The sequence below is a fragment of the Osmerus mordax genome, chromosome 1, assembly GCF_038355195.1.
Source record: "Osmerus mordax isolate fOsmMor3 chromosome 1, fOsmMor3.pri, whole genome shotgun sequence".
Lineage (NCBI taxonomy): Eukaryota > Metazoa > Chordata > Actinopteri > Osmeriformes > Osmeridae > Osmerus > Osmerus mordax.
In genome coordinates this window covers 13,606,410-13,632,164 of record NC_090050.1, presented here as the reverse complement: position 1 = coordinate 13,632,164, position 25,755 = coordinate 13,606,410, and the positions used below count along the sequence as shown (strand labels likewise).

Genomic DNA, 25,755 nt, shown 5'->3' with positions numbered 1-25,755 from the left:
ATGAGCTGGTTGCGGCACGTTTCACTGAGTGTGATACACCCGCTTTCATCGGACGCACAGGCAAGTAGCGTCAGTATAGCGGAGCACTGGAAACAAATGATGAGAGGCTGCAGTCGTTCCAAAAATACACAAAATCTGGATCGGACGGGTAAGGGAAATATTTTGCTAATAGGCTATTACGATTTGTTATAAGAAAAGCCTGCAGTTCCTGAAGCTACAATGTAGCCTAACGCTGAACGTAAACAACCGTCGATGTTGTGCTGTCAATGAGACCGATCACCGCCAACACGCATCCTTGGTAGCTAATTATGGGCTTCAGTTTTTGTAGCGTATTCAATAGTCTACGTACTTATTAAATCAAATCTAAACCGGTAGCCTAATTGTGATAGCCTACACTGGGCTATTTTTAGCCCGTTCTAGGCATATTCTACGGGCTATGTAAAAATCGCAACTGGAGTAAACTGTCTGTCAACGCGCATGTGAACTAAACTGAAAGGTTACAAGACTATTCCTGATACAAGTGTCTCGCTTGAAGTAAGAATAAGACATTGGTGTATTGTTTCATAATGTATTCATCCTGTCATGGTGTGGTTTATGTGTAGTACCATTATGACCATTATCTTGTATTGACATTATCTCAATAGACTCTATTGAAATAATGTCAATACACGAGTTGATCTGAGAATCAGACAATAAAGTTTTACATTTCTGTCCATTTTTATAGCAAAATTGGATGGTTGGATAAAATCCGGTTGCTCTTAAAACTGGTCTCATTGACAACATTGGCCTAATTATGGATTTTAGTTCACAATTAGGCTACATTGTTGTCAGATTATCAGCAGGTAAGGCAGATGAGATACCAAGGTTGATTCAAGTGACAATGTCACTAACGATGATTGAACGAGGCCTTTCTGTCAAGATGATGAATTTATCCATTTGGTGTGGTTTGATAAGGCTCTGTTAAACCTATAACGCTGGGCAGCAGCCTAATGCATAATGTAATAGTCGTACTTAATAAAAAAATGTTTTAATTACAATGCGGTTTGTTGCAAATGTCGAAACGCTTCCTTATTTTGCAAGACCTCAGCAAATCATCAGAATGTGCCAATCTATTTCCAGAATATGGCTTTAAGCGTCAGCTGTGACAATCAGGGTAGAAAAGAGAAAGACCTGGATTGTTTAAATAGACACCCTCCATCTCTTATTTGGGTCATGACTGTTGGTGCTGCATCAGGATCCTATACAGTTTTATGACCCACTGGATACCCATACATTGCTGCTTAATAAGAAATATAGCCTACTGACTATAGCACTGGTTACGCACTGAAACACTGCATGTATATACTTGTTGGATGTATGTAATCATGCAAACACCCACATTTGAAATACATGGTATAGGCTAATTGGCACAATAATATCCATCATGTAGCCTGTATAATTGATAGGCTATGTAGCCTAATCAAAGTAAACAAAGTAAACATGTCATAAACTCTATGCTGCCATCTTATGGATATTCATAAAAATACATAAAAACGGTATTATAATAATAGCCTATGTCCACAGTATTTTCAGTTTATTATTATTATTTATATATGTAAAATCCCCTCCCCATTTTGGTCTATAGGCTAGAGGCCCTATACGTTGTTGAAATACATTTTATCAGTTTCTCACGATACATTGCATCGAGTTGGGAGGGGCTTGTATCTCCTACCACCCATTAATTAATTCTCTTGCGCAAATTGAATTTGTGTTAAATTAGAAATAGCCTATAGTATGTGGTAGACTTTATAGTAGGTTATGACCCCAACATACATGGAATTCATGTATCCTAGTCAGAGTCAAAATCGTGACCGCCGGGCATCGCAGATCAAATTTCTGAATACCAAGCGCGCATGTTTTCGACAGATTATGGTAAACTTGGTCAAACCAACCCATATTCTACGACATCCAAAATAATCCCACCAAACCATTAGGACATCTCATACGAGGGACCAGGCGCTATACGAGCTGTAGGCTATGTGAATAAAAGGCCCCGTGCTGATTTTGTTGAGGCTTCTCTGATGGACGACGAAATGGACGAACGACCATCAAATTCCTCAACGCCGCGGGAACTTACTCAAAACCCTCTAAAGAAAATCTGGATGCCAAACAAGAATGGCCTTCCTGAGAAACACATTTCTCAAAGAAAAGGTGTGTATTTTGCTAGCTAGCTGCATTACGACGTGGTTTAGATTTCGAAGCTGGGATGCAGGTCGTTTGGTACCCCATTAATTGATGAATGCTTTGAAAGTTGATGAATGTCATGATAAATTATTGTAACATGCATTTGCTACTTACTGATTTTTCGAGGGAACAAACTGCATCGCGATTGTAGCAATGCTGTATTACAATAAGTAGGAAATAATACTCTCCTATGCTCATATCGGAGTGGGAATCGGTCTGTAATACATTTTTTTTTATTCATCGCTATTCATCTACACAGGGTATTCCATTGTTATTGTCCTATATTGTTGGTAAGCAGAAGTTCTCCTGACTGTAGCCTACATGTTTTTGAGTCTGCTTCACTGTGCTTTGCAGTTTTGTTCCTGGTCACAAATCACCCTTACAGATATTTCTCTTAAATTAAACTAAAAAAATAAACTAAAAAATATTAAAATTATTTTTTATTATAGTCAAATCTGAACATTGTTGTGTTCTGATTTTAGAAAAGTATTTTGTCCTAAGCAGTACTTTGGGTATTTGATTTGATTGATAGCAAACTATAAATTAACATTGTTCAGTAAAGTGGATTGTCCCAGACCCAGTCAAGAGTTTTCACTATTTCCTCTCTGGCCTACTAGTCTTCAAGTCTACAGATGTTTTGCTATGAAATACTTTTACCATGACATGGCAACAGATATGACCTCTGCTCTATTTCATATATTACTTGACAACATTTCATATATTGAGTAATGGAACAGTATAAGCTTGCATCAGATAGCATTCCGTGTGACCTACTTTAACAAGGAAAAATTCCACTCTTAATATCAGATTTTAACAAGTTGTTGCAATGTGTATCTACCAACCAGTATTTCACTATAAAAATATATTGTCAATGTCACGAGGGAATGTCGTGTTCTGTGCAGCAGGGTTTGTAAAGCACAAAACGTCAGCTGCTATGTCCATGTTCAATTGATTGAAGTGTGTCTTCCCCCCTGTACGTTTCTCCCATATTCAGTATGTATGACCAACTGCCCCACCCTCATTGTGACGGTGGGTCTCCCAGCCAGAGGGAAGACCTACATCTCGAAGAAGCTGACTCGCTACCTCAACTGGATAGGTGTACCCACAAGAGGTACTAGCTCCCCTGATATAGCGATTCATTTGGTTTGTGCTTATCAATTTGAACATATGCCTAAAGGAGAACGGTTGTTTCCTTTATTGAACATTGCATCTCTTTAACTTCTGTAGAGTTCAATGTTGGCCAGTACCGGCGTGAATGTGTGAAGATCTACAAGTCCTTTGAGTTTTTCCTACCAGACAATGAGGAGGGACTGAAGATACGGCAGTAAGATGAACTTCTAAGGCTTTCTCTGTTACTCTAATGAGCGAAGATGAGGTGGATTCAGTATCACAAGATTTATGATGAACCCTCCTCCAACCCATGGTCACGATGTGTCGGTGGTAGATGTTGTAATGTCTTCTATTTGTCTTTGTAATGACTCCCGGTCATTGTTAGTAAAAGTAACATATCCCTGTGTCACTTCTAGGCAGTGTGCCACAGCTGCTCTGAATGATGTCAGACAGTACCTTACTGATGAAGGAGGCCAAGTTGCGGTGGGTCAAGTCACTTAAACCAGTTAAATGGACTAGGACATTTTAGAAACTCATGTCATGGCTCAATAAAGATACTTCAAGGATGCAATACTAAAATTATTCCAAGTTTATTTATGCATGGGGAGAAGGTTCACAACACTATTGCGATTTCAGTTCTTTGCCAAATGGCAGTTTTCCCCAAGCGTATTAAACCGGGACTGACAAGGTCTTCATTCAAAGGACATGACAAGGAATTACGTGATTGGTAGAAAGACATTGATTAATTATCGCTGTCTGCTTACAGTTAGTTAGGCCTTACTGTCGCAATAAAGGTAGGGGGGAAGGTCAAAGGTCTTTCCTGTCTCGTAAAAGGCGTAAAACGTAAACACATCAGATAAGGTACACACCTAGTCTTGAAGAACAAAACAAAAGCTGAAGTTTGAACCACAATCATATCAGGAAAGGGTGCATTAGATTACTGTTGGACAATTGCCTCCATATAACTGTTATGAGCATGCAATATAGGCCTAATACTTTCTGTAGAAGGTTTTAGTCTGTATGAGCTATTTTGTTGGGAGTAACCGGTGTGTCCTCTGGTGTTCCAGGTGTTTGATGCCACAAACACCACCAGGGAAAGAAGAGAGACCATCAACCAGTTCGCTGAGCAGAATGGTTTTAAGGTACAATTGGCCTCTCAAGTGCTGATCCGTCTGGTTGAGTTGTGTTGTACGACTCTGATGTTTCATCGGTTCTTTAAGGTGTTCTTTGTGGAGTCGGTTTGCGAAGACCCAGATGTCATTCAAGAGAACATAGTGGTGAGTTTCCTCAGCAAACCACTATTTGGATCAAACTGGAACAGAACTTTTCCATGGTTCACACTAAACGTGTTACCTTTGTCCCCCGTGTGTTGTGGTCAGCAAGTGAAACTGGGCAGCCCTGACTACACCAACTGTGACACAGAGGAAGCTGTGCAGGACTTCATGAAGAGAATCAAGTGTTATGAGAACTCCTATGAACCTCTTGACGAGGTCCAGGACAGGTAAGGGGGGGGGGGGGGGGGGCTGTGTGAGCAACACAACTTGGCTTCCTCTGATTGAAGATGGCTGACGTCTAAAGCCATTTCTCTCTCCCAGGGATCTGTCCTACATTAAGATTATTGACGTGGGCCAACGGTACCTGGTGAACCGGGTCCAGGACCACATCCAGAGCCGCATCGTCTACTACCTGATGAACATCCACATCACCCCACGCTCCATCTACCTCTGCCGCCACGGAGAGAGTGAACTCAACATCAAGGGCCGCATTGGAGGAGATTCTGGGCTCTCAAACAGGGGCAAAGAGGTGGGACACATGCTGGGAATCAGTTCTTTGGTGGGAAGGGTTCTTGGTCTGGCTAGCTCTTCTTCATTGCTTTTCCATGTGAACTCTGTGTTGTGCAGTTTGCCAAGTACCTAGACCACTTCATCCAGTCTCAGGAGATCAGTGATCTGAAGGTGTGGACCAGTCAGATGAAGAGGACCATCCAGACTGCAGAGGCTCTCAATGTGCCCTATGAGCAGTGGAAGGCTATTAACGAGATAGACGCGGTGAGATGCCCTGCAAAACTCGAATGTACTGCTACTATTGTGTTTCTGGATTTGTGGATTTAACTAACGTATCCGATATGTGCTTTCATCAGGGTGTGTGTGAGGAGATGATGTATGAGGAAATCCAGGAACACTACCCTCTGGAGTTTGCTATGAGGGACCAGGACAAATACCGTTACCGTTATCCAAAGGGAGAGGTGAGGCCAGACAATTTGCTTATAGACTGTTTCCTTACGGTGCCTTCTGAAAATATCCAGATATCTTTCAATTGTTCCACGTTTTGTTGTGTTTTATGGGTAGACTTCATTTACAATGTTTTATTTTTATTTTTATACTGCCTCAGTCCACACACACTACTCGACAATGACAAATAGAAAACATGCAAATGTTCAGAAACTAAAATGTACATTTAGTTCTTAAGACCATTTGTTATGACATACCAATTTGCCAAGTTTCTCAACTGTTTCCTTTTACAAAAACATGTTTTCAATACATCCTTTTGGGGTGTAGGTGATGCGTCTTTGTTCTAGACTCTTGTATGTGTGTTAATGATGTCCTAAATGCCAAATGATGCGTTTCTACCGTTTAGTCTTGTCTCATTATCCTTCATTTCCTCTACTTAGTGAGACTCAGATGCCCATTATGATTATCTCTTGATAACCCAGTTCTTTGGAAGGCTTAATCTCTGAGATATAATGCTGATGTGTGCCCTGATCTAGTGTGTGTGTGTGTGTGTGTGTGTGTGTGTGTCTTTGCAAGTCTATTTATGTCTTTCTTGCTGTCTGTGTGTATTTGCTCTCTCATCTCTGCTCTCAGTCCTATGAGGACCTGGTGCAGCGGTTAGAGCCAGTCATCATGGAGCTAGAGAGGCAGGAGAATGTGCTCGTCATATGTCACCAGGCCATCATGCGCTGCCTGCTGGCCTACTTCCTGGATAAAACAGCAGGTTAGTCTGCAAACCCACCAGCTAGTATGAGGGCCAGGGCATTGGCTGTGTTAGTCTTTAAGACTTTGTGTTGTTTTTGTTTGAGATGAACATAGATTATACACTGATTTACTATTGTCTGACTGAGCTGGATGTTGACCATTTGGTACCGTCTTCTCAGACGAGCTGCCCTACCTGAAGTGCCCACTGCATACTGTGCTGAAGCTCACACCAGTGGCTTACGGTAAGAGTGATGTCTTTTTAATCTCTCTTTCTCTCTTTTATTGGTTGAAATAATCAGACGATAAACGGCTTCTCTTCACTGTGTCTCTAGGCTGTAAGGTGGAATCCATCTACCTGCATGTGGAAGCTGTGAACACCCACAGAGATCGACCAGAGGTAGGTATACGCACCACCACCACCACATGCTGGAGGTCCATTCATGATTTCCTATAGATTCATGGAAGTCTGTTCCAGTGAAATGCAACTCTTAAGACGGTTCCTCACAATAAGGCTTTGATGCAATGCCCATCATACCAGATACCTAAAAGCATAGATGCACTATGGTCTTCTCAAATTGCAAAAAATGCTCTTGGATGACCTTTTGCACTTTTTATTTAATATTATGGAAAACCTTTGCCATGCCTAGAGAGGCATAAAAACAGAACATAACAATACAATAATCAAGTTAGATGATTATTAATTTTTGATTACCTGAATGTGTCTCCCGTATGCTTGACCCATTTGTTTTGTTTTATTGCTGAACAGAACGTAGAGGTGTCGCGGATGTCAGATGAGGCTTTGCTAACAGTCCCAGCTCACCAGTGAGACAGTGTCCCTTTCACTCTCAAACACTCGTCCCCTCTCACACTCTCCCTCTGCTCCATCCTCAATCACTATCATCACAATCAGGCTTCTCTTGAACTCCTGTGATCAGAAGCTAATTGGTCTGGCTTTAGTAAACAACATCGGTGCAATGTGCTGTTTCCTGCCCTATTAACAATGAATAACTGGAATCCAGTTCAATACTGACAACCCAACTCCATGAGTCAAGTGTAATTTATACTCCTTTTCTAAATATCAAAGCATTGATTTTTGCCATAACATCAAATACTAATGTTGTGAATCGATGCTCGATTGCCAAATGTGAAGCAATGACACAAGCAGCATTTTTAACTGAACTTCGATGACTTAGTCTTGTCATTTTGAATGTTGGAAAAATGAATGTTGTGTGTTTGAATGAATGGGAATCAACCGCAGTTTACATATCAGTTGTCAGTGTTACACAGCTGGCTATGAAGCAGGTACATGTAGAGACAATGCCATTTGCATTTAAGAATGCATTTTAGTCCTTTCTCTCATTTTCATTCATATTAATATGCTTATCCTGTAGACAAAAGTCCCTTGTTGAGTTCTCAGCTATGAAGGTCTGCTGAAATTAAAGGGGAAGTCTTTCCTTCCTATTGTGTACGCGCTGTGTTAATAAAATATACTTGACCTTCTCTGCTGCACTTTTTTATCCATGCCTTCAGATGTCTTATTTAAAATGGGTCTGACCAGTTTTGTAGAGCTGCCAGCTATGAAGAATTAGATATACCATGACCTGCTTTTGAGGGTGCGTACCACAGTTGTCCACTAAATGAATAATAACCTGTGAATTTGTAACCAATCGAGTTTTCCAATCATCCACACCACTGCTGAACTCGAAAGTATTTCCAAAATTCACTCTATGGTTCTTCCGTTGATTCTTCTTGAAATGTGTTGTCAATGTTGGTGGATGTTGTCACTAGCCTCCCTTTGTCAACGTCCCTATCTACATGTAAAATATATAGTGTCTTTATAAAGTTTTCCCCTCTTTCAAAAAGTCTGAAAAGTTACATTTGACTCATTTAGTAGTTGCTTTTATCGCGATCGAGGATCACACGTCCATAGTTCTAGCTGTGTTTGTTGTGGTCATAGACAAGGACTGGTCAGAATCTTTCAGCCACAGCGCAAAGTAACCACATCTCTGCTCCCAGGCGCAGTGAACCATAATAGTATCTGAACTACACTACAATGATAACATCTCAATTACAATAGTGCATAATACAGTGCAGCTAAATCAGTGATATATCTCACATCTCTAGCCAGACGGGTGCAACAGGATCTCAAATTCAACAGGCAGTGAAGGGACAAATGTGTAGGTATCACAAGAATTTATTCTTTCTCTGCATGGTATTTTAGATCCTTTTGTACCCCTGTCTGGCAAGAGACTGCACCCACAACTGTTGCACTAATGTCTATCAAAAGTGTCATAACCTCAACTGGATTCCTTATTTTTGTCACTTGCCTACACACAATACACCATAATGACAACAGAGACAACATGTTTGCACATCCCTTGAAAATCGAATGAAAAAATATGTCAGTATATTGCATACCCCTGAGTACACATACTGCAAAGTGGTGTTTTGTACTTTGTACTTTATGGCATTTCATTTCCAAGCTGATGCTAGTAACATGTATATAGATGGGGCTGTTGGACTACATATTAATTGTTGATGTTCCAAACTCCTGTGTTTGCCATGTTGTTGGTTGTTTTGCTAAAATATCTGTTGAGGGTTGATATGCGTTGCAGGATAATTTGCATGTCCATGAACTAAAAACCTAAATGGGCTTTCTGAAAGACTTGCTTTACATTTATTATAAACACATTCAACATATTCACAAAAGCTGAACTAGTTTAGTGGTTTTTATACATCAGACTTGTGTTCCTCTTTCAGAATGTAAACGTCCATCGCACTACTGAAGATGCCTTGCAGACCGTCCCATCTCACCTTTGACCTTCTATCTGCTTGTCAGACATGTTGGAAGGGGAGACTTCTAGCCCTCATTCTCTGTTTGCCTCCAAGATACACTCATCGGGTACAACAATGGCAGTGACATATTTTTGTAATGTGAAACCTAAAATTCTTTGTGTTATAACTATTTTGAATAACTGGTATCACTGAACCTTTTGTGTGACACTGTACAGTATTAAAGGGATTGTTAAGGTTTAGACACTTTCTGGGAAAATTATTTAAAGACATTACTTTATGATCATAGAATGAGTAGCACTTGATAAGGTGTTCATGTAATTTTCAAAAATAGTGAAGTATAATGAAACAACTTCCTCAAACAATAATCCAATGCCATTTGAAGTGAACACAAAATGTTATTTTAAGCACCAATATGGGCAAGATATGGACACGTGGTAAGAACGTTGCCTCTATTAAACCATTGGAAGACAGAAAAGTAGTTAATTGGGAAAACGTTCTATTAAAATCACAGATGAACACTAATGAAAACCCACAATAATGGGCCCTAAGGGTTAAGTCAATCCCCTTTTCCCCACATCAGCAACACCCGTTTTTCTGCATATCGACAACATATCTGTTGCACCATCACATTGCCATTGTGCCTTTTGAGGAGGGCACTTAAAAACCATGCAATGTCACAGTACGGTTAGTGTATGTTGGAGAATAATATATAATATTTTTTTTCTATTATGCTTAAATCACATCTGAAAATGTTTTGACATATATGGAATCAATAACAATTTGGGTTTGATTGATACTTTAACACATTAAAATGTTATCTGAACTGTTAATACATTTTTGGTTTGACTTATTTTGAATCAGTCATTATGTCAAAATTAGAGGAATGTTATAGGAGTGAATATACATTACATACAAATACAGGAATATCTCAAGCATATGAATTGTTTTTGAAACTTTGATTTGAGTTGCCTACAATGCCAAAAGACCACAACAATCCTCAATGAGGATGATCAGGCACAGCAGTGTAAATGAACTCTCCTGTCTCAGACCTTCACCAGTCATACATACAGTCATACATACAGACCTTCACCAGTCATACATACAGTCATACATACAGACCTTCACCAGTCATACATACAGTCATACATACAGACCTTCACCAGTCATACATACAGTCATACATACAGACCTTCACCAGTCATACATACAGTCATACATACAGACCTTCACCAGTCATACATACAGACCTTCACCAGTCATACATACAGTCATACATACAGACCTTCACCAGTCATACATACAGACCTTCACCAGTCATACATACAGTCATACATACAGACCTTCACCAGTCATACATACAGTCATACATACAGTCATACATACAGACCTTCACCAGTCATACATACAGACCTTCACCAGTCATACATACAGACCTTCACCAGTCATACATCCCTTACAAACCTTCCTGACAGCAAACAGACAACCTACACACAGGCAAAACCAGTCACATCCTGCAACAGCTCAAATGTAACCCAACACCTTGGGTTACATTGAAGAAAGAATTCAAGCATTACAAACAATCCAACATTTTATTGGTGATTTGCATTTTTATCACTCACCACACCATCATTTTATACAGGGTTTCTGGTGGCTTCTTTCCAATTATTTGTAATGATGCCTTCCTCTGAGATTCAGGCATTTATGACAAAACAGTCTAGATTATATGAAAGGACGTACAGAATGTATAAAAACAATATAGTCCATTTATATCGCAACATTCTGTTGCAACACTCATTGTCCCTGTTTCCATGAATATCAACTTGATTAATACTATAAGGACCCGCCTTGGTTGAGGGATTTGTCCCAAATTCTATAAAATGAAATCGGAACTATTTCATTATATACAATCATCAATAATCATGCGAACAGGGGAATACTCTTGTGATATACAATTGGGTGCTAAGCACACTGTCATAGGATTGGTCATTTTTGTGTGGTCGTTATCGTTGATTGGCTGTTCATTCACGGGGGCTCTCCCCTCTCACGCTGTCACCCTGTCCTCAGATACAGTAACGGCCATGTCACGTGACCAAATGGCAGGATGGCAGGAGACCCTCTCAAAACTGTGAAAATAGGATTTTCATTGTAAGCATCTACATTATTACATCACATCACATATATTCTTTCTATATTAGCTTAATCACTATAAGGACAAAGGACAAAGTATAAAAAATACAGCTGAGTCATAATTGCATCACAAGCACTGCTTCTTTAAAGGACTGTAAATATGAGTTCTTACATTCTTGAGGAACTCCTCTGCTACAATACGAGCTCTGGCGTTGACAGACAACTTCATCTCACTGATCTCTTTGTCGATCTCCTCCATGAAGTTAATGACAAAGTCCACTAACTTGTGCTTGTACATCTGCTCTGTGTGGAAGTTGGTTATGAGGAAACTGATGTCATAACCCTGGATGAAAAAATGAAGTCAGATAATTAAACATAAGTTTGCTATTCATACAAATGATCATGTGTGTTACTCTACAGATAAAATACTATGGTTATTTTGGGCATTTATGAATCATCGTTTTGTTTCCTCAACTGTTCTCTGCTTCGACCTCATAGGAGAACTTGGTTTCCTTCTACTTCATATAAAAAGTATCATCTTCTGAGCTCTACTTCTCCTTTAGCTCACCTCGACTGGCTTCCTCCGCAGGATAAAGAAGTTCTCTGCTCTCATCATCATGAACCGCATAAACTTGTGGCACAAGATCTTCTCAATCTCATCAGCCTGAGGGGGGCAATGATCACACAAAAACAACACCAAATAGGATTAGACTCAAAGTGACTTATGTTCACGGTTAGCTTGTAGAATTAAGATCAGAGTGAACGTAACAAAACGAACTAATTCGTGACAAATGCCTAAAGCAATGCAACTGGTTCACTGACCTGCTTTACAGCAATGCTGACTCTGACAGAGTTGATAGAGCCCTCAATGAAAACCTTTTCTTTTTCATTGCGGCTGACAACTACAGGCTGTAGCAACAACTCTTTACTGCTCCTGTAAGGTTATACAGAGTGAGACATTACCTTTGTAATCGTATGGAACCTCAACAGAGGTAGAGCATCTTTGACATACTGGACAAGGAGACTGTCTCCCTCAGAGATTGTTCTTACCTGACCTCCACCTCTGGTTTGTTGTGACGCTCCACCACTTGGGAGGAGAAGTTCTCCAAGCAGAGCGCTGCCTGCAGAGTTGCACGCACTGCGTTCAAGTAGGGGCGCAAAGTCGCTGTCTGAGAAGAGTGACACGGCCTTGGTAAGGTATAAATAGCACCATTGTGTGGTGGGTTCATACGTTATTTCTCGTCCAATGATGCCAGACGATATGACTTGATCAGTCCGAGAAAACTGACAGGAAGTGTCACCTCATTAGCCCCTTTTACTTAACAGCAACACACAACTATCAACATAATATATGGTGAAAACAGATGAGTAAACTGGCTTGCCCAACACATTTATATTAGCAGCTAGCTAGCTCACACTTTGGGTTGGGTGCAGCAGTTGTTGAGTGAAGTTTTGCTCAGAGGATGACAGTCACGCCCAGGCAAGCTAATGAATCGAACTGACCCTGATGCGACCACCACATTTGCCCAATCTGTGGCACAATGATTTGCCCGTGCACTCGTTTCGGACAACAATGATCATAATCGGTGTATGCCAGGAGAATTTTAGACGCTTACCATTTTTCTGATGAAGCTGGTTTGAAGACGGAAGTTCGCCTGCCACGCCTGGACGGAACTCTTCCGTAAATCTCATATTTCATTGAGATAGACCAAATATGACGCTGCATCAGAAGCCATTCACGACGCTCGTTTTGTAATCATGGGCTTCTTGACAGAGCGGGGGTATTCTAATCATGAAATGATCGGTTTGTCGGAACGAAATATCCTCCCGTTTGTGCTGTTCTAGTTGTCAAAACGAACTAGCATACGACCGATCCTTCATGCAGTTGGTTTTGTAGGGGAGTTGAATTAAAATTACATTTTGTGCTAATTGGTACAGTCCTGAACAAATAATAATTGAACAAATTTGACAGCAAATTGTGTATTATGCAAAAAATAGATCTATCGTTTCAGATCATATTTCCCTGAAACCTACCGAACCCACCGAAGATACCATCCTGTATCTGGGGTGCTTTTGTATTTCCACTGCTATTTAGCCTATGGAACTGTGGTTAAATAACAGTGTTCATTTGCGAATTAAAATTTGTTTTCAATCCCCAGACAAAATAGCAGATTATGTGACCTCACTCGTCCTCTGAAATAGAAGGAATTGTACTTGAAATCGCAACTCACCGAAAAACCCTATCCCCTATTCTTGTAAATGGTCCTTCCAATAATGGATGCCTTTCTGTAAAGGTAAATATTGCTGGGCGCTTAAATCTAATTTAGCCATTTTAGATTCCACTAATATCGTATATTTTGAATGAAAGGGGTGTCTCGTAAATTAATGCACCTACGTATGGGCTGAGATTAGTTTGTGTTGAATGTAGCTGTTCAGTCTTGAACGCAACACCGGTGTTGAGAGCAGATTGTTAATGCTAACACTAGTAGCTAGCTAGGCTAAAGTAGAGAGAAGTGGTTAGTTAGCACTAGGAAGCTGGCTTTCTGTAAGCACCCACGCTGCTGTAGTTTTGACAGAAGGAGTAATAATAAACGTTTATCACCAGTCAGCAAGAAGAAGAATGTCTAAGAAGAATGTGTCTATCTGAAATGTATGGTTTAAATCTCCGCTGTTTGCAGGATTCAGGAGAACAATTTAAAGACCCCAATTTTCCACTGACCTTAAAATCATTAACATTGTGTATGGTTTCATATCTTTCATTAGAGATTTGCTCGACCTCACTAAACATTAACATGAGTGAGTTGAAGGACTGCCCCCCTCTGAAGTACTATGACTTCAAACCTGTTGAGCACGTGAAAGTATGCCCTCGGTACAGTGCTGTGCTTAGCCGCTCAGAAGACGATGGCATCGGTATAGAGGAATTGGACACACTACAGTTGGAGCTGGAGACGCTTCTGTCCTCTGCCAATCGCCGCCTCAGAGCTCTAGAGGAACAGAGACAGGTACGAAAAGAGGTGTTTGTAACAGCTTCTGAGACCTAATGTGTGGTTATAAATCACTGATTACTTTATCCCTAGATCCTCACAGACTGGCAGGATAAGAAGGGGGACAAGCGTTTCCTGAAGCTGGGGAAGGATGCAGACCTCTCTGCCACGTCAAGGCACAAAACCAAGAAGCAGAAGCTAGATGGCAAGGGTGGTCATAGTACTGGACCTGGACCTGGCAGACCTAAATCCAAGAACTTGCAGCCAAAGGTCCAGGACTATGAGTTCAGTGAAGATCCTCAAGACATTCCCCGTAATCCTAAAAATGATGCTCCAAACAGGTCAGAAACAATCACTATTTTATGTATAGCCCTGATTTTGATTTCAAACTTTGTGTGATAGTTTAAGCATTTCTTACATTGTCGTGCCAAATGTAGAGTATGCCATATGTGTTTGTGATTTCAGATTTTGGGCATCAGTTGAACCATACTGTGCTGACATCACAAATGAAGAGATCCGAGTTCTGGAAGAACTCTTGAAGCCTCCAGAGGATGAGGCAGAATATTACAAGGTACACTTTTTTGGAGACAATTGACCCCTTTTGTACAACATAATATACTTTTTGGAAGTACCTGAAGGCCCTGATACATGTTCCCAATGGACATAACATGAGATTGAGAACAACAGTAGAGTGATGGCACACTTGGCTGTGTTTTGTAGATTCCAGCATTGGGGAAACACTACTCCCAGCGGTGGGCACAGGAGGATCTGCTGGAGGAGCAGAGGGAAGGAGCTCGGGCCAATGACAAAAAGAAAAGCCTTTTGGGACCGCTTTCTGAGTTGGACGCCAAAGGTGAGGGATTTGAAAGCGAATGTTGAGACTGAACCTTGAGCTTTTGTATAGGCATGTGAACAGTGGCTGCCTCCAGGATAACAACTTTGAAAGTAAGGGTGGCTAATGGGGTGGTTACTGTTGTTCTTCCAGACGTGGATGCTTTGTTAAAGAAGTCAGAGTCTCAACATGACAGTCCCGAGGATGGCTGTCCCTTTGGTCCTCTCACACAACGCCTGCTTCAGGCCCTTGTTGAGGTCAGATAACTAGGCCTGTAGTGTGTGTGTCAGCACAAATGACACCTCTGACATCCATATGTTTCTTGTAGGGATGCAAACCCTATCAGTGTCAGCCAATATTAGCATATATAATTCTGGCATTGCTTCACTGTTAACTGATATGTTTATATGTAGGATATATTTTTATATATAGTACATGTTAACATTTGTTTTGATGTTATTCTTCCAGGAAAACATTATATCCCCCATGGAAGATTCCCCAATTCCAGACATTTCAGGGAAAGATGGAGGAAACGACGGGGCTGGGACCTCACCTCGCAGCCAAGGAAAAACCTTCAGGTACCTTCTAAAGTGATGTATTCTTCACTGTCAAAATGATACCCTTCAGGTTCACCAGCTTTTTAAAAATTGATCACGAGGCATCCTTTTTTCATTTTCTCATTGATCTTAATCACCATTTATTGTATAATTGTATTGTATAAATTTGTTTGTTTTGCTTTTCTTGCTGCTCGTGTTTTGATATTTCTTTTCTCTGTTGACCCAGTGTTCCTCACACCCGTTCACTGGAGGCCCGGATCAAGGAGGAGCTGGTGGCTCAGGGGCTGCTGGACTCTGAGGAGCGGCCGGGGGCAGGAGGAGACTCGGAGGACGAGGTGCTGGCAGAACTCCACAAGAGACAGGCGGAGCTCAAAGCCCTGAGTGCCCACAACCGTGCCCGCAAGCAGGAGCTGCTTAGGTATGGAAAGATAGTCCTAAAAGAAAATCGTCCTAAAACACATAGTTATTGACCTCCACATCCTACATTTGACAATACTGCGAATTAAGTTTTAGACAAGCCATGTGTGCATAAGTAATGATCTAGTCTAACGTGCCGTGTGTGGCCGGGCTCCCTCAGGCTGGCTAAGGAGGAGATGGGGAAGCAGGAGCTGAGGCAGAGGGTCAGAGTCTCTGACAACGAGGTCATGGAGGGTTTCCGTCGCATCATGGCTGCCAGGCAAAAGAAACGCACACCAACCAAGAAGGAGAAGGATCAGGCATGGAAATCCCTGAAGGAGAGAGACAGCATCCTTAAGCTGCTGGATGGATGAATGGCCAACCCTTTAGAGGCTTAGTCGTGGTGGGAGGGGAGCAGTGTTTCGGCAGTCATTTGTATCATTAGAGTTTATATATATTTGATGTCCTTCCTTAGTTTAGTGATCATTAACACATTTTATACTTCCAGCAGTCTCATGACAGGACATTTAATATAGATGTAGCATGCTTTTTCATAAAGTAAAATTTTCAAAGGCATGTATGTTTTGGTGGATATTTTTATCCTGATTATGCACACTGCTTTCCAAATGGGAACATCCTTTACTGTGTTTATGGGAACTTTCAGTCGTTTCATGTAGGCCTAGCATTCTGTTTCTGAGACAACCATTTAATAATAATGTTATTGTATTAACACAATTACATATCTGTGTTCTGATGTGGATTTTGTTTTCCAATGTTTATCACAATATGAAAAAAATGACTGTGAATGTTTGAATAAATTAATATCACTAATGCTGGGCAGAGTATTCAATATGTATCGTAGAAAGTGGCAGAAATAACGTTTGATTAGTTGATTTTCTGGGCACAATGTTCATTATTAAAACACTGAAAACCCACAGGTTATTCCAAGATTCTATTAAAATGGACATAACTGGCCTGGCTTTTCACATGCTGCCATGCCTTTGCACCACATGCCCTAAATGGCTTCAGGGGGAGAACATTGGACTACAATCAAGGAGCCAACTAAATACATTTTGGTGTGACTGAGGAGGTGATTATGGAGGCTGTAGGCTTTGTCCAACCGTATTCCTTCAGCTCAGTCTTGTCTAAGGCCTTAGTGAGTGAGCTGGTCCACTAGTCAGGAGGTATCCATCGTTCATATGCTACTCTCCAGGTGTACACAGGCCTTAGTGAGTGAGCTGGTCCACTAGTCAGGAGGTATCCATCATTCATATGCTACTCTCAAGGTGTACACCCCCTGTTATACTCCAATACCTTGACAAGGGGGTCTGGTGGAGGTAACATCACCTCATCTTGCCAATCTAGTGGCCAATGAAGTGTTCAGTCAGCTACCTGTGATCTGCACCAAGCTGTACTGTGCTGGGATGAGCTTCTCTAGTCTTGGAGGCTCCCCCACCCACTCCAACACTGCACATCCTTCTCACCACACAAACCTACTTCATGTATTCCCCCACTATAACCTCATAGACCTCCTGTATCTCCTACCACAGACACATCTGACTTCAACCACACATGCTCCTCCTTTCAACATCCACTAAACACACCTTAGTATCCACACATCTCCAACTTACACACACCATACCTACCTCACCAGCCTATACCAGCCTCACCTCTGCTCTCACTGACCCACTTCACATTCCCTGACTTTACACCTCAACCACCACAACACACTAAAAGACAATACAATGAAAAACAATTACTTTGTTTGCTAAGCTTTAAGGGTAAACATGCATTGTATCATACTCATTCTACATGATTATTTAACATGAAAAGATCCCTTTCTGATTTCCAGAGTTTTTGCATATTTTCAACATTATGTATGATCTAAAACCAAAACCACATTTTAGGTAAGAAATTCTCAAGGTTTCTCAACCTTTGTGATTGATTTATTAAGTTATGCAAAAGTTAAACGCCAACAAATGCCCCTGTATGAAAAGTTAATCAACCCCTTATATTTAGTAACTTGTTTACATTACTTTTAGCAGCAGTGACTTCAACCAAACTCTTCCTGTAGTTATTGATCAGCAGACCATAGAACCCACTGCTCAATGCATAATTTCTTATAACTTCTTATATACTTGTTGCATTTGTGATGTGAATGTGGCAACACTCAAAATGTAGTTTGAATAATGAAGTGCACTCAGTTGAACCCTTGATAATGCCATTTTCTTTGATGTGTTGCTTTTTCTCACTGCCTCGTTATCCACACACACATACACACACAATTTGATTAAGGAGGTGGTTAAAAAAAAATTGACATTTAAATTCAAGCCGGAGGAGTGCGAGCATCTCTGTTCGAAGATCGAATGGGGATTTAAGAAAACATGCTTGCCGACTATAATTTTTGTCAAACTGAGGAGATTGCGTATCCATGACGATAATTCAATTGGCCAGTGATCAATTTTGTTTACAAATACAGAGATGAATGTGTGTGCCCTGATCAACTTATCATCAAGTTGACAATTAATTATGTTAGTCGAGTATTTAAATAACATATTCTTTAAAATAATGTATGCCATCAACGATGTAAAGAATGTTGCTAAACCATGTTTCTTAAATTAGGGTAATCAGAACTAAGTCTTGAGCACAACAAAAACCTGGTTCTTTGAAAGTGTGTAGTATAAAATATTTGACAAGGATAGTGTTTTACTGCCCTCTTGTGTTTTCATAATGATAAAGTGGTGGTGGTGATCTCTCCAGGCAATGTCAGATGGATCCTCTACTCATCTTTACAGTGTATCTGCTTCACAACATCTGGATTGGCTAGATAAAGAACAATATTTGTGTCATTCTCTGGAATATTGACCATAGGAACAGTAAGGCATGGGTAAGAATGAAAATATGTGACATTGCACCAGTACTACTAGGTAGAAGAAGAGCACAAAGAAAAAAGCCCATGCCTTGGGTGAGCTGACAGTGACAAGACTCTGGTCCAGTCCCCATTCAGAACCTTGGTTGGATGCCCTGATCTCTTTCCTGTCTGAGGGAGGCTGCTCTGTGTTCTCCCACACATGTAGTCTGATGCATCAATCGCTGGTCTGAGACGGACCCTTATAGGACATGCAAATGTGGCGTGATTTGGGTCCTAACTGGACACAGAGGACTGTGAATTCCCAGAAGGCATCAAGGCTTTGGCTGAGAAGTAAAGGCATCATGGCAGAATCATGGGTGGAAAAGAAAGACACTTTTTAACCTGGTTACCATGGGAACATGCCTGTGTCTCACTCCAGCATCACTCCTGTGCAGACATACAGCACTGTCTTATCTGACAGACGAGGGCATTCATTTTTCAAACTGCTTCTTCACCTCGAATCTGCAGTCCAAAGCATTCACTATGATGTGCTCCTTCACAAACTCAATCTTCGTCATTCACCCGACACACAAATACATACCCCAATTTGGGAATATATCCCATACCAAAGACACACTTCACACATCCTATAATTTAAGAACAGTCTATCCTTAACACACGGGGCGGATTTAGATTTTAAACAAGCCTTAAAACAAAGATTACTATACCACCTATAGTCTCATAGAGCCTCCAAAATTAGATTTTCTGCAAAGTACCTCCCTATAATATCAACATTGTTGGGAGTTAGAACAATAAAACTAATCTGATTATGTTACTAAAATCAAAACACAATATTGTGTGTATATGTGTGCTTGTGTGTGGTGTGTCAAAGCACAAGTGCAATAGAAGTCACTAGTGTTATCTGACTTTGGAAACAAAAGTTTTTCCCCATTTTTGTAATCCTCGCGTTTTAGCAGTTAGAACAAAATTAGATAATGGCTTGTGGCATTGTGGTTAAAACATAGTAGTAGTTGACCTACCCATCAAGTCACACTTGATGGGTAGGTCACACTTGACTGGGATTTTACACCTGTCCTGGCTGCAGCTTCTAGTTGTAGGAACAATTGAGATATTTAAGGCATAGTCTTGTTGCATGACTCCTGCTCTTCTGTGAATGTACGTGCAGATGGTGTTTGCAACATATCTGCACAATTCTCAGCTCAACTCTTTCAAGTAGCCTACATTTCCTACCCTGTGGGATATATTAGACCTATATTGAGTGAGGTTAATTCTGATTAGCAAATATATTTTCCTGCAAGGACTATAGATACAAAAATATTTTTACGGAAAATTCCACCTATGGTCATTTGCCATGCCTTATTAAGTTGCTTTGTGGTCATTTCCAACAACCCTTCCAGTTCGCATCCGAGTTGCATCCACACAGTGGGCCTCTTTTTGTTTTCTTAACAGTTCTCTTCAACCTAACACGAGAAGGGGGAGGGTAAATAGGTTGAAACGAGTGTTGAAGAGCAACTAGACGTGCCAAAGGAAAGGAGAATCATCATTCGAATTACCCAATAGGAGCAACGGAGTCTCAAGGTTCTCCTCTCATGATCGGCTATGGGCGGTCCTAGTCTCTGAGGGCCCTCCTCAAGGCCACACCGTTTGGTTGAGCGCAGTCTGCAGTTTCAGTTTGTTTTATTCACCATTTTGAGTAGCAGAAGGTAAAAATTAAACTAAAATCGCATTTAGTTGAGTAATCGCTCCCACATTTTTTGTTTTACGCAATAGCTCCGGCGTTGAGCTGTGACGTCTTGTGCCGCCCTTTTGGAGTCGCAGAGCGGGGCGATTTTTTTTATTTGCCTGGGCTTCTTTTTCCCTTTCTTACATTCTTAACCTCTACAGTATTTCTGCAAAATGTCAAGACCAGTGAGGTACGTTTACTGAATATGTCCACCGCTGTGCCTACGCGCCATGCACGCACGCCTCGTAGACAACATGTACGTCTCTACTATGTTGAGCTTTTGGCCCGGGTCGTGTTATTTTATAAAATATTGATGTAAATGTGTTTTTCACTGCACGCACTTTCTAACATGGATCCTTTGCTATGGGAAATGCTCGCCATGCCCTCATAGAAATGTCTTTATTACGCGCGCATTGGCTTGTGAATGCATCTTGTCTGATTCATGCCTGGAAAACAGATCCGTGTCGAGCGTCATTTGCTGCAATCAGCTTGTTGTGCTTCAAATGTATTTTAGCGAGTTATTACATGATACCTGGACTGGTAAATGACTTGATATTTTCCCTGAGAGCACTGGTTGACTAGGCTGAGGGAATATGGCTACCCATTCATCCACGGGAGGCTCTGAAACGCTAATAAAAAAACAGGACTGGAGGTAGTCATCGGCTCATGGGTTTAAGCTTGTTAGCAAGCACTGGGCTAAATCTAGCGTCAGTCAAGACAACACCTTTTTCACATGTTTTATAATACAATATGAGGGAAATAATTTCTGGCCGTTGATTTTCGTGTAGAACGCCAGAGTAGAAAGGGAGAGGGGAGCTACATTTTCACTGATGGCAGTAAATTAACACTGTTGAGTGATGTCAGAGGGGGGCGGAGTGGCTTTAAAAGTCACCACACCCCCAGCATCGTGCTCTACTGTCTTGGCATATACATTTATGTGTAATTAATCGAATAGTAACGTAAATAAAGATGTTTATGTTAGAGAAAACATTCACTTTAAAATCGATCGGTCAAGAATCCATTTAACAGGAAATGTTGCTGCCGGAAACAATGTAACAATAGAACACTGGCACGGCTACAAAGTAGAGCTATGTGTCGTAAGGTTCCCTCCCCCTTGACTCCAGGTAGAGCGCGAGACCGCCAAGCTGTTCTATTCAACCAGTTGCACAATATATTAGCTGTTGTAGCATCATCCAATGCTATAATTTCTCAGCAAGGAGCGCTAGCATTTAAACCGTTTAAAAATACAATTCAGGGTGGAAGCTAAATCGTACGGTAAATGGACACAGATGGAATCGTACAGTAGATGCACACTGCCTGTCTAGACTGAGGCCTTTACAGTGGTTTGTCAGCCTGCTCTTGTAATCAGAAGGCTTGTAAAATGGTTTAAGACCCCTCACCCTTGCCCCACTCCTCAATTACTACTTGCTGGTTTAACCATGTGTGATGCTATACTTGAAGGAGGAATTACATGCACTAAGAAAGAAACGTGATAGGAGAAACAATTAGGTTGGTTCTTGTCTCAGGTTGTCTGTCACAGTTGAGATTCCATGGACTCGACATTACAGCACAGCTCTCCTGGTGTGTGTTACATTGAACATTTGAGCAGTGGTCAGCTGTGTGTTACCTGAAACGTCCCTTTTTAAAGAGTGTGTAGGTTTCTGTGAGTCCATCGACCCACTCTAGCTAATGAGCCATGGAAACAATAGAAGAGAGACTGGCGTCCATTTTACCCCCTGCTGAGACAGTAAGCCACCGGTGCTTCACCCACCCTTCCCTTGACCCCTCGGGGTCTTGTTGTGTAGTGCCGATGTACCATCAAAGCGCACTGGTCAACTTGCCGCCATCCACCAACCACGGCACTCCTAACCTGTTATCCACACCCCCTTTAGGATCAGGTGGTATTTTGTGTTGGATAGGTTTCTGTTAGCAGTGGATCAGAGGGTGATTCTGCGGTTCTGTTGAATGTGGGGCAAGAAAAAGCACTGTGTTTGAATAAACGTATTTTTTGTTTTGTTTATAGGAACAGGAAGGTGGTGAATTACTCACAGTTCAATGAGTCTGATGATGCAGGTGAGATTTGTAAGGTGTGGGGTTTGAGCCATGGGTGTTTGAACACACCCCCTTGGGTATATATGTTTTTGTGTTTTAAAGCCGTTGTCCTGTCTGTAGATGAGGAGTATGGGAAAGACTCCAACAAGCCCAAGAAGATCCGTGCGGCGCCTCGGGAGGTGAAGCACAAACGTTCAAAGAACTCCCAGGAGGACAGGTGAGCTCTGATTGGACCAGTCTTACATCTCTAGAGACATGAACCTGGCGTGGTATTCATTCTAAACATTGTAACGGGAACCACAGGCTGCTCTAGAAAACATTTGCTTCTAGAAAAACTGAGCCGTAGATGCAATCTAATTATCGCAATGATTAAACGAGCTAAATAGGTTTTAAAACAGTTTTCATCAGTTACCTGGAGACTGTTTCCTAGACTACCCGGTATCGTGTTGCTAAGATGATGTTTATTATTTCTTTCAGTGAGGAATCTGATGACAAACTCTCCAAACCCAAAAATGATTCAGCAGGTAAACAATGTAGAAATTCAGACGGGTTATGATTTGATGGGGGTAGGACTAGAGGGGGGCAGGGGTGGATTGGTGTCACTGTTCGTTGGACAGAAGCCTTGGGGAATTGTCCTGAGACCGGGCCAGTGATGACTGCTCCTTTGCCCATCTGCAGATGACTTCGGCAGTGATGACGACAACGACTTTGGAGAGGAGGATGAGGAGGATGGAGGGAGCGACTACGAGGCCAAGCGAGGAAAAAAGGGAAAGAAGGCCAAGGTGGAGAAGCCCAGCAAGAAGACGCTGAAGAGGAAACGGCCTGCTGGTGAGAGTCGTGTGTGTGTGTGTAAGAGACCAGAGTACCCAGGAGTGTCTCTCAGCCGTGTGTGTGAAAGAGAGACAAGCTGACCATGGCCCGTCTGTGTGTAGATGATAGTGACGATGACCGGGAGGTGAGTCGTAAGGTGCGCACGGTGCGCCAGGCAGCGACCAAGGCCGTGTCCAAACAGAGAGAGATCCTACTGGGGGACGGAGGTAGCGAGGACGAGGAACACCCAGACCAGGAGGAGGCCTACATGGACCGTAAGTCCACCACCCAGTATCACACACACACCTTAAACCCTTCACTTGCTTATCACCACAAGTTTAGTCACCACTCAACATTGTATTGTCCGAAAGTCAGTCAAATGCGTCCGTACAACGTGATCTCATAGCCTTCCTCTGCAGCTGACGAGTCGGGTAGCGATGAAGACTTCATGGTTGAGGATGATGATGATAGTGACTACGGACGCTCCAAGAAGAGGAGCAAGAAGGTGATCAGAAGGGGCCGGCCAGAGCGGAAGGAGAAGAAGTCCCCCAAACCAAGACTAAAGGCCACAGGTAAGAACCCCCCTCGACCCTCTGAAATGGATGATGACGTGATGGACGGAGTGAACGCCCCCCCCCTGACTGTGTGCCCCTCCCCTCCTCAGTTACCCCCAGCCCATTGAAAGGCAAAGGTAAGGGGCGCCCCAGCGCCAAAGCCCTGGAGAAGAGCTCGCCCAAAGAGGAGGAAGAGGAGGAGCCAGAGAGCCCCCTGGAGGAGGACGAGGAAGAGGTCGAGAAGAAGGAGTCCTCCCCCGCCCCCAAGAAAACAAAGGAGGCCGCAGGAGAGGAAGAGGAGGAGGAAGATGAAGAGGAGGATGGCTCGGAAGAGGAAGCTCCCTCTGGGGAGGACTAGAAGATCCAACCCACAGAAATCTCCCTCTCTCTCTTTGGTTCTTTCTCTCTTCTCAAACGTTCTCGAGTTTTGTTTTATTTTTTTTTGTTTTATTGTACTCCTGAGTTTTAAAGATGGTTTATTTTAGGTTTATGCAGTGGCCTGGCCCAATGGTTTGGACATTAATGTGGCTTTATTGTTTTGCTCTGGTTTTATCCTCCCCTACATCCCACTTGCCCCTTTGGCCCGGGACCCCTGTGGTATGAGAACATGCCACGTGTGATAGAGGAGTATAGGCAGCTGTCTCTGGCTTTCTGACGCCCTGTATACGTTCCCTTTTCCTTCCATGTCCCCCAGCTTTGCCTCTCCTTTGACAGACTTGTCTCTGGTGTCTTATCTTTTCCCTTCCATTCAGGAGCTCCTGTGACTTCCGGAGGGATTCACCTCTCCAGGCCGTGTTAGTTGGCTTCTTCTCAGCACACCGTGCTAGTGAGCATCCGTCCTGAAGCCTCACCCAAACCATAGAAAAGCTAGTTCGCCCAACATGCGCGTGTCTGTGCGAGCGTGGGTGGTTGTGTTCGTTTCAGGACCATGTTATCAAAGGGTCACTGATTTGACATGACCACACAGGGAGTCAGAGTAGTAATCCCTTTCCTCCAGTCATGTGACCACCGTTAGGGCCTGAACATGCTCTGTATAGCTCTTTTAACATCCAGCCACTGCGCGGTTTATTCACCAAGCAACACTATCCATTGGTGCAGCCGCAACCCCTGCTGAGTAATGAGAGAGGGCCAGACTAGACAGTAAACAAAAATGAGGATATGGACTTGGTGAAGTTCTTGTACGTTTCTCCTCTGCTGGTTAGTTCAGTTTGAGTTACATGGGTGTGTGTGTGTTTTTAAATCTCTGACTCTTATACTGTTAAACACATCATGTGTTAACAGGGCAGTTTTATGCTTATTTTATTCACGGTAATTTCTTATCTGTGCTGTTCTGCTGTCCCCTACTTGTCTTCAGCTTGACAGGAAAAACGTTATCTGTCCCTGTGTTGACGGCCTGCAGTTTTAACACTGAAGTAATACTCATTGCTTGTGTGGTTGTAGACTATGTTATTGGTCTGTGGTTTTAATGAAGAGAACTGAGGTGATAATAATTTCTATGAACAGTGTTGACGTTCAAAATGATAGGTCTCCCTCTGGAGCAGTGGTTATGAACTGACAACGGTTAATTGTTTGTTACAGAAACAAGTTCTTGGTGAGATCCTGGTCTGTACTCTGTGTGTTTGTTGCCCACGAAGGTGTTAACCTGCTGTGTGTGTGTGTGTGTGCGCGTAAGTACAGTGTAGAGAAACTGGGTTTTACAGTTGTCTCCATGTGGGATGATTCTCACGCATGCTCACACCAATAT

The 25,755-nt window shown here is 42.1% G+C and overlaps 4 protein-coding genes across 8 annotated transcripts; 3 read left to right on the top strand and 1 right to left on the bottom strand.

Annotated features, from left to right (window-relative positions):
* The first annotated feature begins 43 nt into the window (after positions 1–43).
* Positions 44–9,343, top strand: LOC136936024 (6-phosphofructo-2-kinase/fructose-2,6-bisphosphatase 4-like). Of its 4 annotated transcripts, none has more exons than XM_067229933.1 (15): positions 44–148; positions 3,218–3,334; positions 3,451–3,547; positions 3,750–3,816; positions 4,401–4,475; positions 4,554–4,610; positions 4,713–4,834; positions 4,929–5,136; positions 5,235–5,381; positions 5,474–5,578; positions 6,198–6,327; positions 6,488–6,550; positions 6,641–6,705; positions 7,075–7,130; positions 9,069–9,173. In XM_067229933.1, exons 1-15 carry the CDS (start codon positions 97–99, stop codon positions 9,073–9,075), a joined length of 1,368 nt encoding a protein of 455 aa, XP_067086034.1. In that variant the 5' UTR covers positions 44–96; the 3' UTR covers positions 9,076–9,173. The 4 variants fall into 4 exon arrangements, with proteins under 4 accessions (XP_067086034.1, XP_067086108.1, XP_067085888.1 ...); XM_067229787.1 differs by lacking the exon at positions 44–148 and adding an exon at positions 1,964–2,190; XM_067230007.1 differs by lacking the exon at positions 7,075–7,130 and having other exon boundaries at positions 9,069–9,343.
* Positions 9,344–10,679: 1,336 nt separating this feature from the next.
* Positions 10,680–12,950, bottom strand: LOC136941942 (actin-related protein 2/3 complex subunit 4-like). The gene is made up of 6 exons (XM_067234626.1): positions 12,848–12,950; positions 12,282–12,400; positions 12,054–12,165; positions 11,800–11,895; positions 11,404–11,574; positions 10,680–11,227 (listed from the first exon to the last, which is right to left on the bottom strand). The coding sequence occupies exons 1-6, from the start codon at positions 12,848–12,850 to the stop codon at positions 11,222–11,224; spliced, it is 507 nt and encodes a 168-aa protein (XP_067090727.1). The 5' UTR covers positions 12,851–12,950; the 3' UTR covers positions 10,680–11,221.
* Positions 12,951–13,392: 442 nt separating this feature from the next.
* tada3l (transcriptional adaptor 3 (NGG1 homolog, yeast)-like) lies at positions 13,393–16,831 on the top strand. Of its 2 annotated transcripts, none has more exons than XM_067240549.1 (9): positions 13,393–13,525; positions 13,995–14,233; positions 14,309–14,556; positions 14,681–14,786; positions 14,936–15,068; positions 15,201–15,304; positions 15,516–15,625; positions 15,831–16,022; positions 16,182–16,831. In XM_067240549.1, exons 1-9 carry the CDS (start codon positions 13,510–13,512, stop codon positions 16,372–16,374), a joined length of 1,341 nt encoding a protein of 446 aa, XP_067096650.1. In that variant the 5' UTR covers positions 13,393–13,509; the 3' UTR covers positions 16,375–16,831. The 2 variants fall into 2 exon arrangements, with proteins under 2 accessions (XP_067096650.1, XP_067096658.1); XM_067240557.1 differs by lacking the exon at positions 13,393–13,525 and adding an exon at positions 13,648–13,881.
* A 3,697-nt stretch (positions 16,832–20,528) lies between these two features.
* On the top strand, positions 20,529–24,485 carry nucks1a (nuclear casein kinase and cyclin-dependent kinase substrate 1a). Its single transcript, XM_067245132.1, has 8 exons — positions 20,529–20,785; positions 22,619–22,668; positions 22,768–22,864; positions 23,125–23,171; positions 23,326–23,475; positions 23,580–23,732; positions 23,877–24,029; positions 24,122–24,485. The coding sequence occupies exons 1-8, from the start codon at positions 20,769–20,771 to the stop codon at positions 24,367–24,369; spliced, it is 915 nt and encodes a 304-aa protein (XP_067101233.1). The 5' UTR covers positions 20,529–20,768; the 3' UTR covers positions 24,370–24,485.
* The last annotated feature ends 1,270 nt before the right edge of the window (positions 24,486–25,755 follow it).

Coding starts and splice junctions, on each gene's coding strand:
- LOC136936024 (XM_067229787.1), top strand. CDS start 2,061: ATGGACGACGAAATGGACGAACGACCATCAAATTCCTCAACGCCGCGG. Junction 2,191..3,217: donor ACACATTTCTCAAAGAAAAG/GTGTGTATTTTG, acceptor TCCCATATTCAG/TATGTATGACCAACTGCCCC. Junction 4,611..4,712: donor TCATTCAAGAGAACATAGTG/GTGAGTTTCCTC, acceptor TGTTGTGGTCAG/CAAGTGAAACTGGGCAGCCC.
- tada3l (XM_067240549.1), top strand. Junction 14,787..14,935: donor ATGAGGCAGAATATTACAAG/GTACACTTTTTT, acceptor TGTGTTTTGTAG/ATTCCAGCATTGGGGAAACA. Junction 16,023..16,181: donor CGCAAGCAGGAGCTGCTTAG/GTATGGAAAGAT, acceptor GGGCTCCCTCAG/GCTGGCTAAGGAGGAGATGG.
- nucks1a (XM_067245132.1), top strand. Junction 23,476..23,579: donor GAAGAGGAAACGGCCTGCTG/GTGAGAGTCGTG, acceptor GTCTGTGTGTAG/ATGATAGTGACGATGACCGG. Junction 23,733..23,876: donor GGAGGAGGCCTACATGGACC/GTAAGTCCACCA, acceptor CTTCCTCTGCAG/CTGACGAGTCGGGTAGCGAT.
- LOC136941942 (XM_067234626.1), bottom strand. Junction 11,896..12,053: donor TCAGCATTGCTGTAAAGCAG/GTCAGTGAACCA, acceptor TGCCCCCCTCAG/GCTGATGAGATTGAGAAGAT. Junction 11,575..11,799: donor TGCGGAGGAAGCCAGTCGAG/GTGAGCTAAAGG, acceptor TTTTTCATCCAG/GGTTATGACATCAGTTTCCT.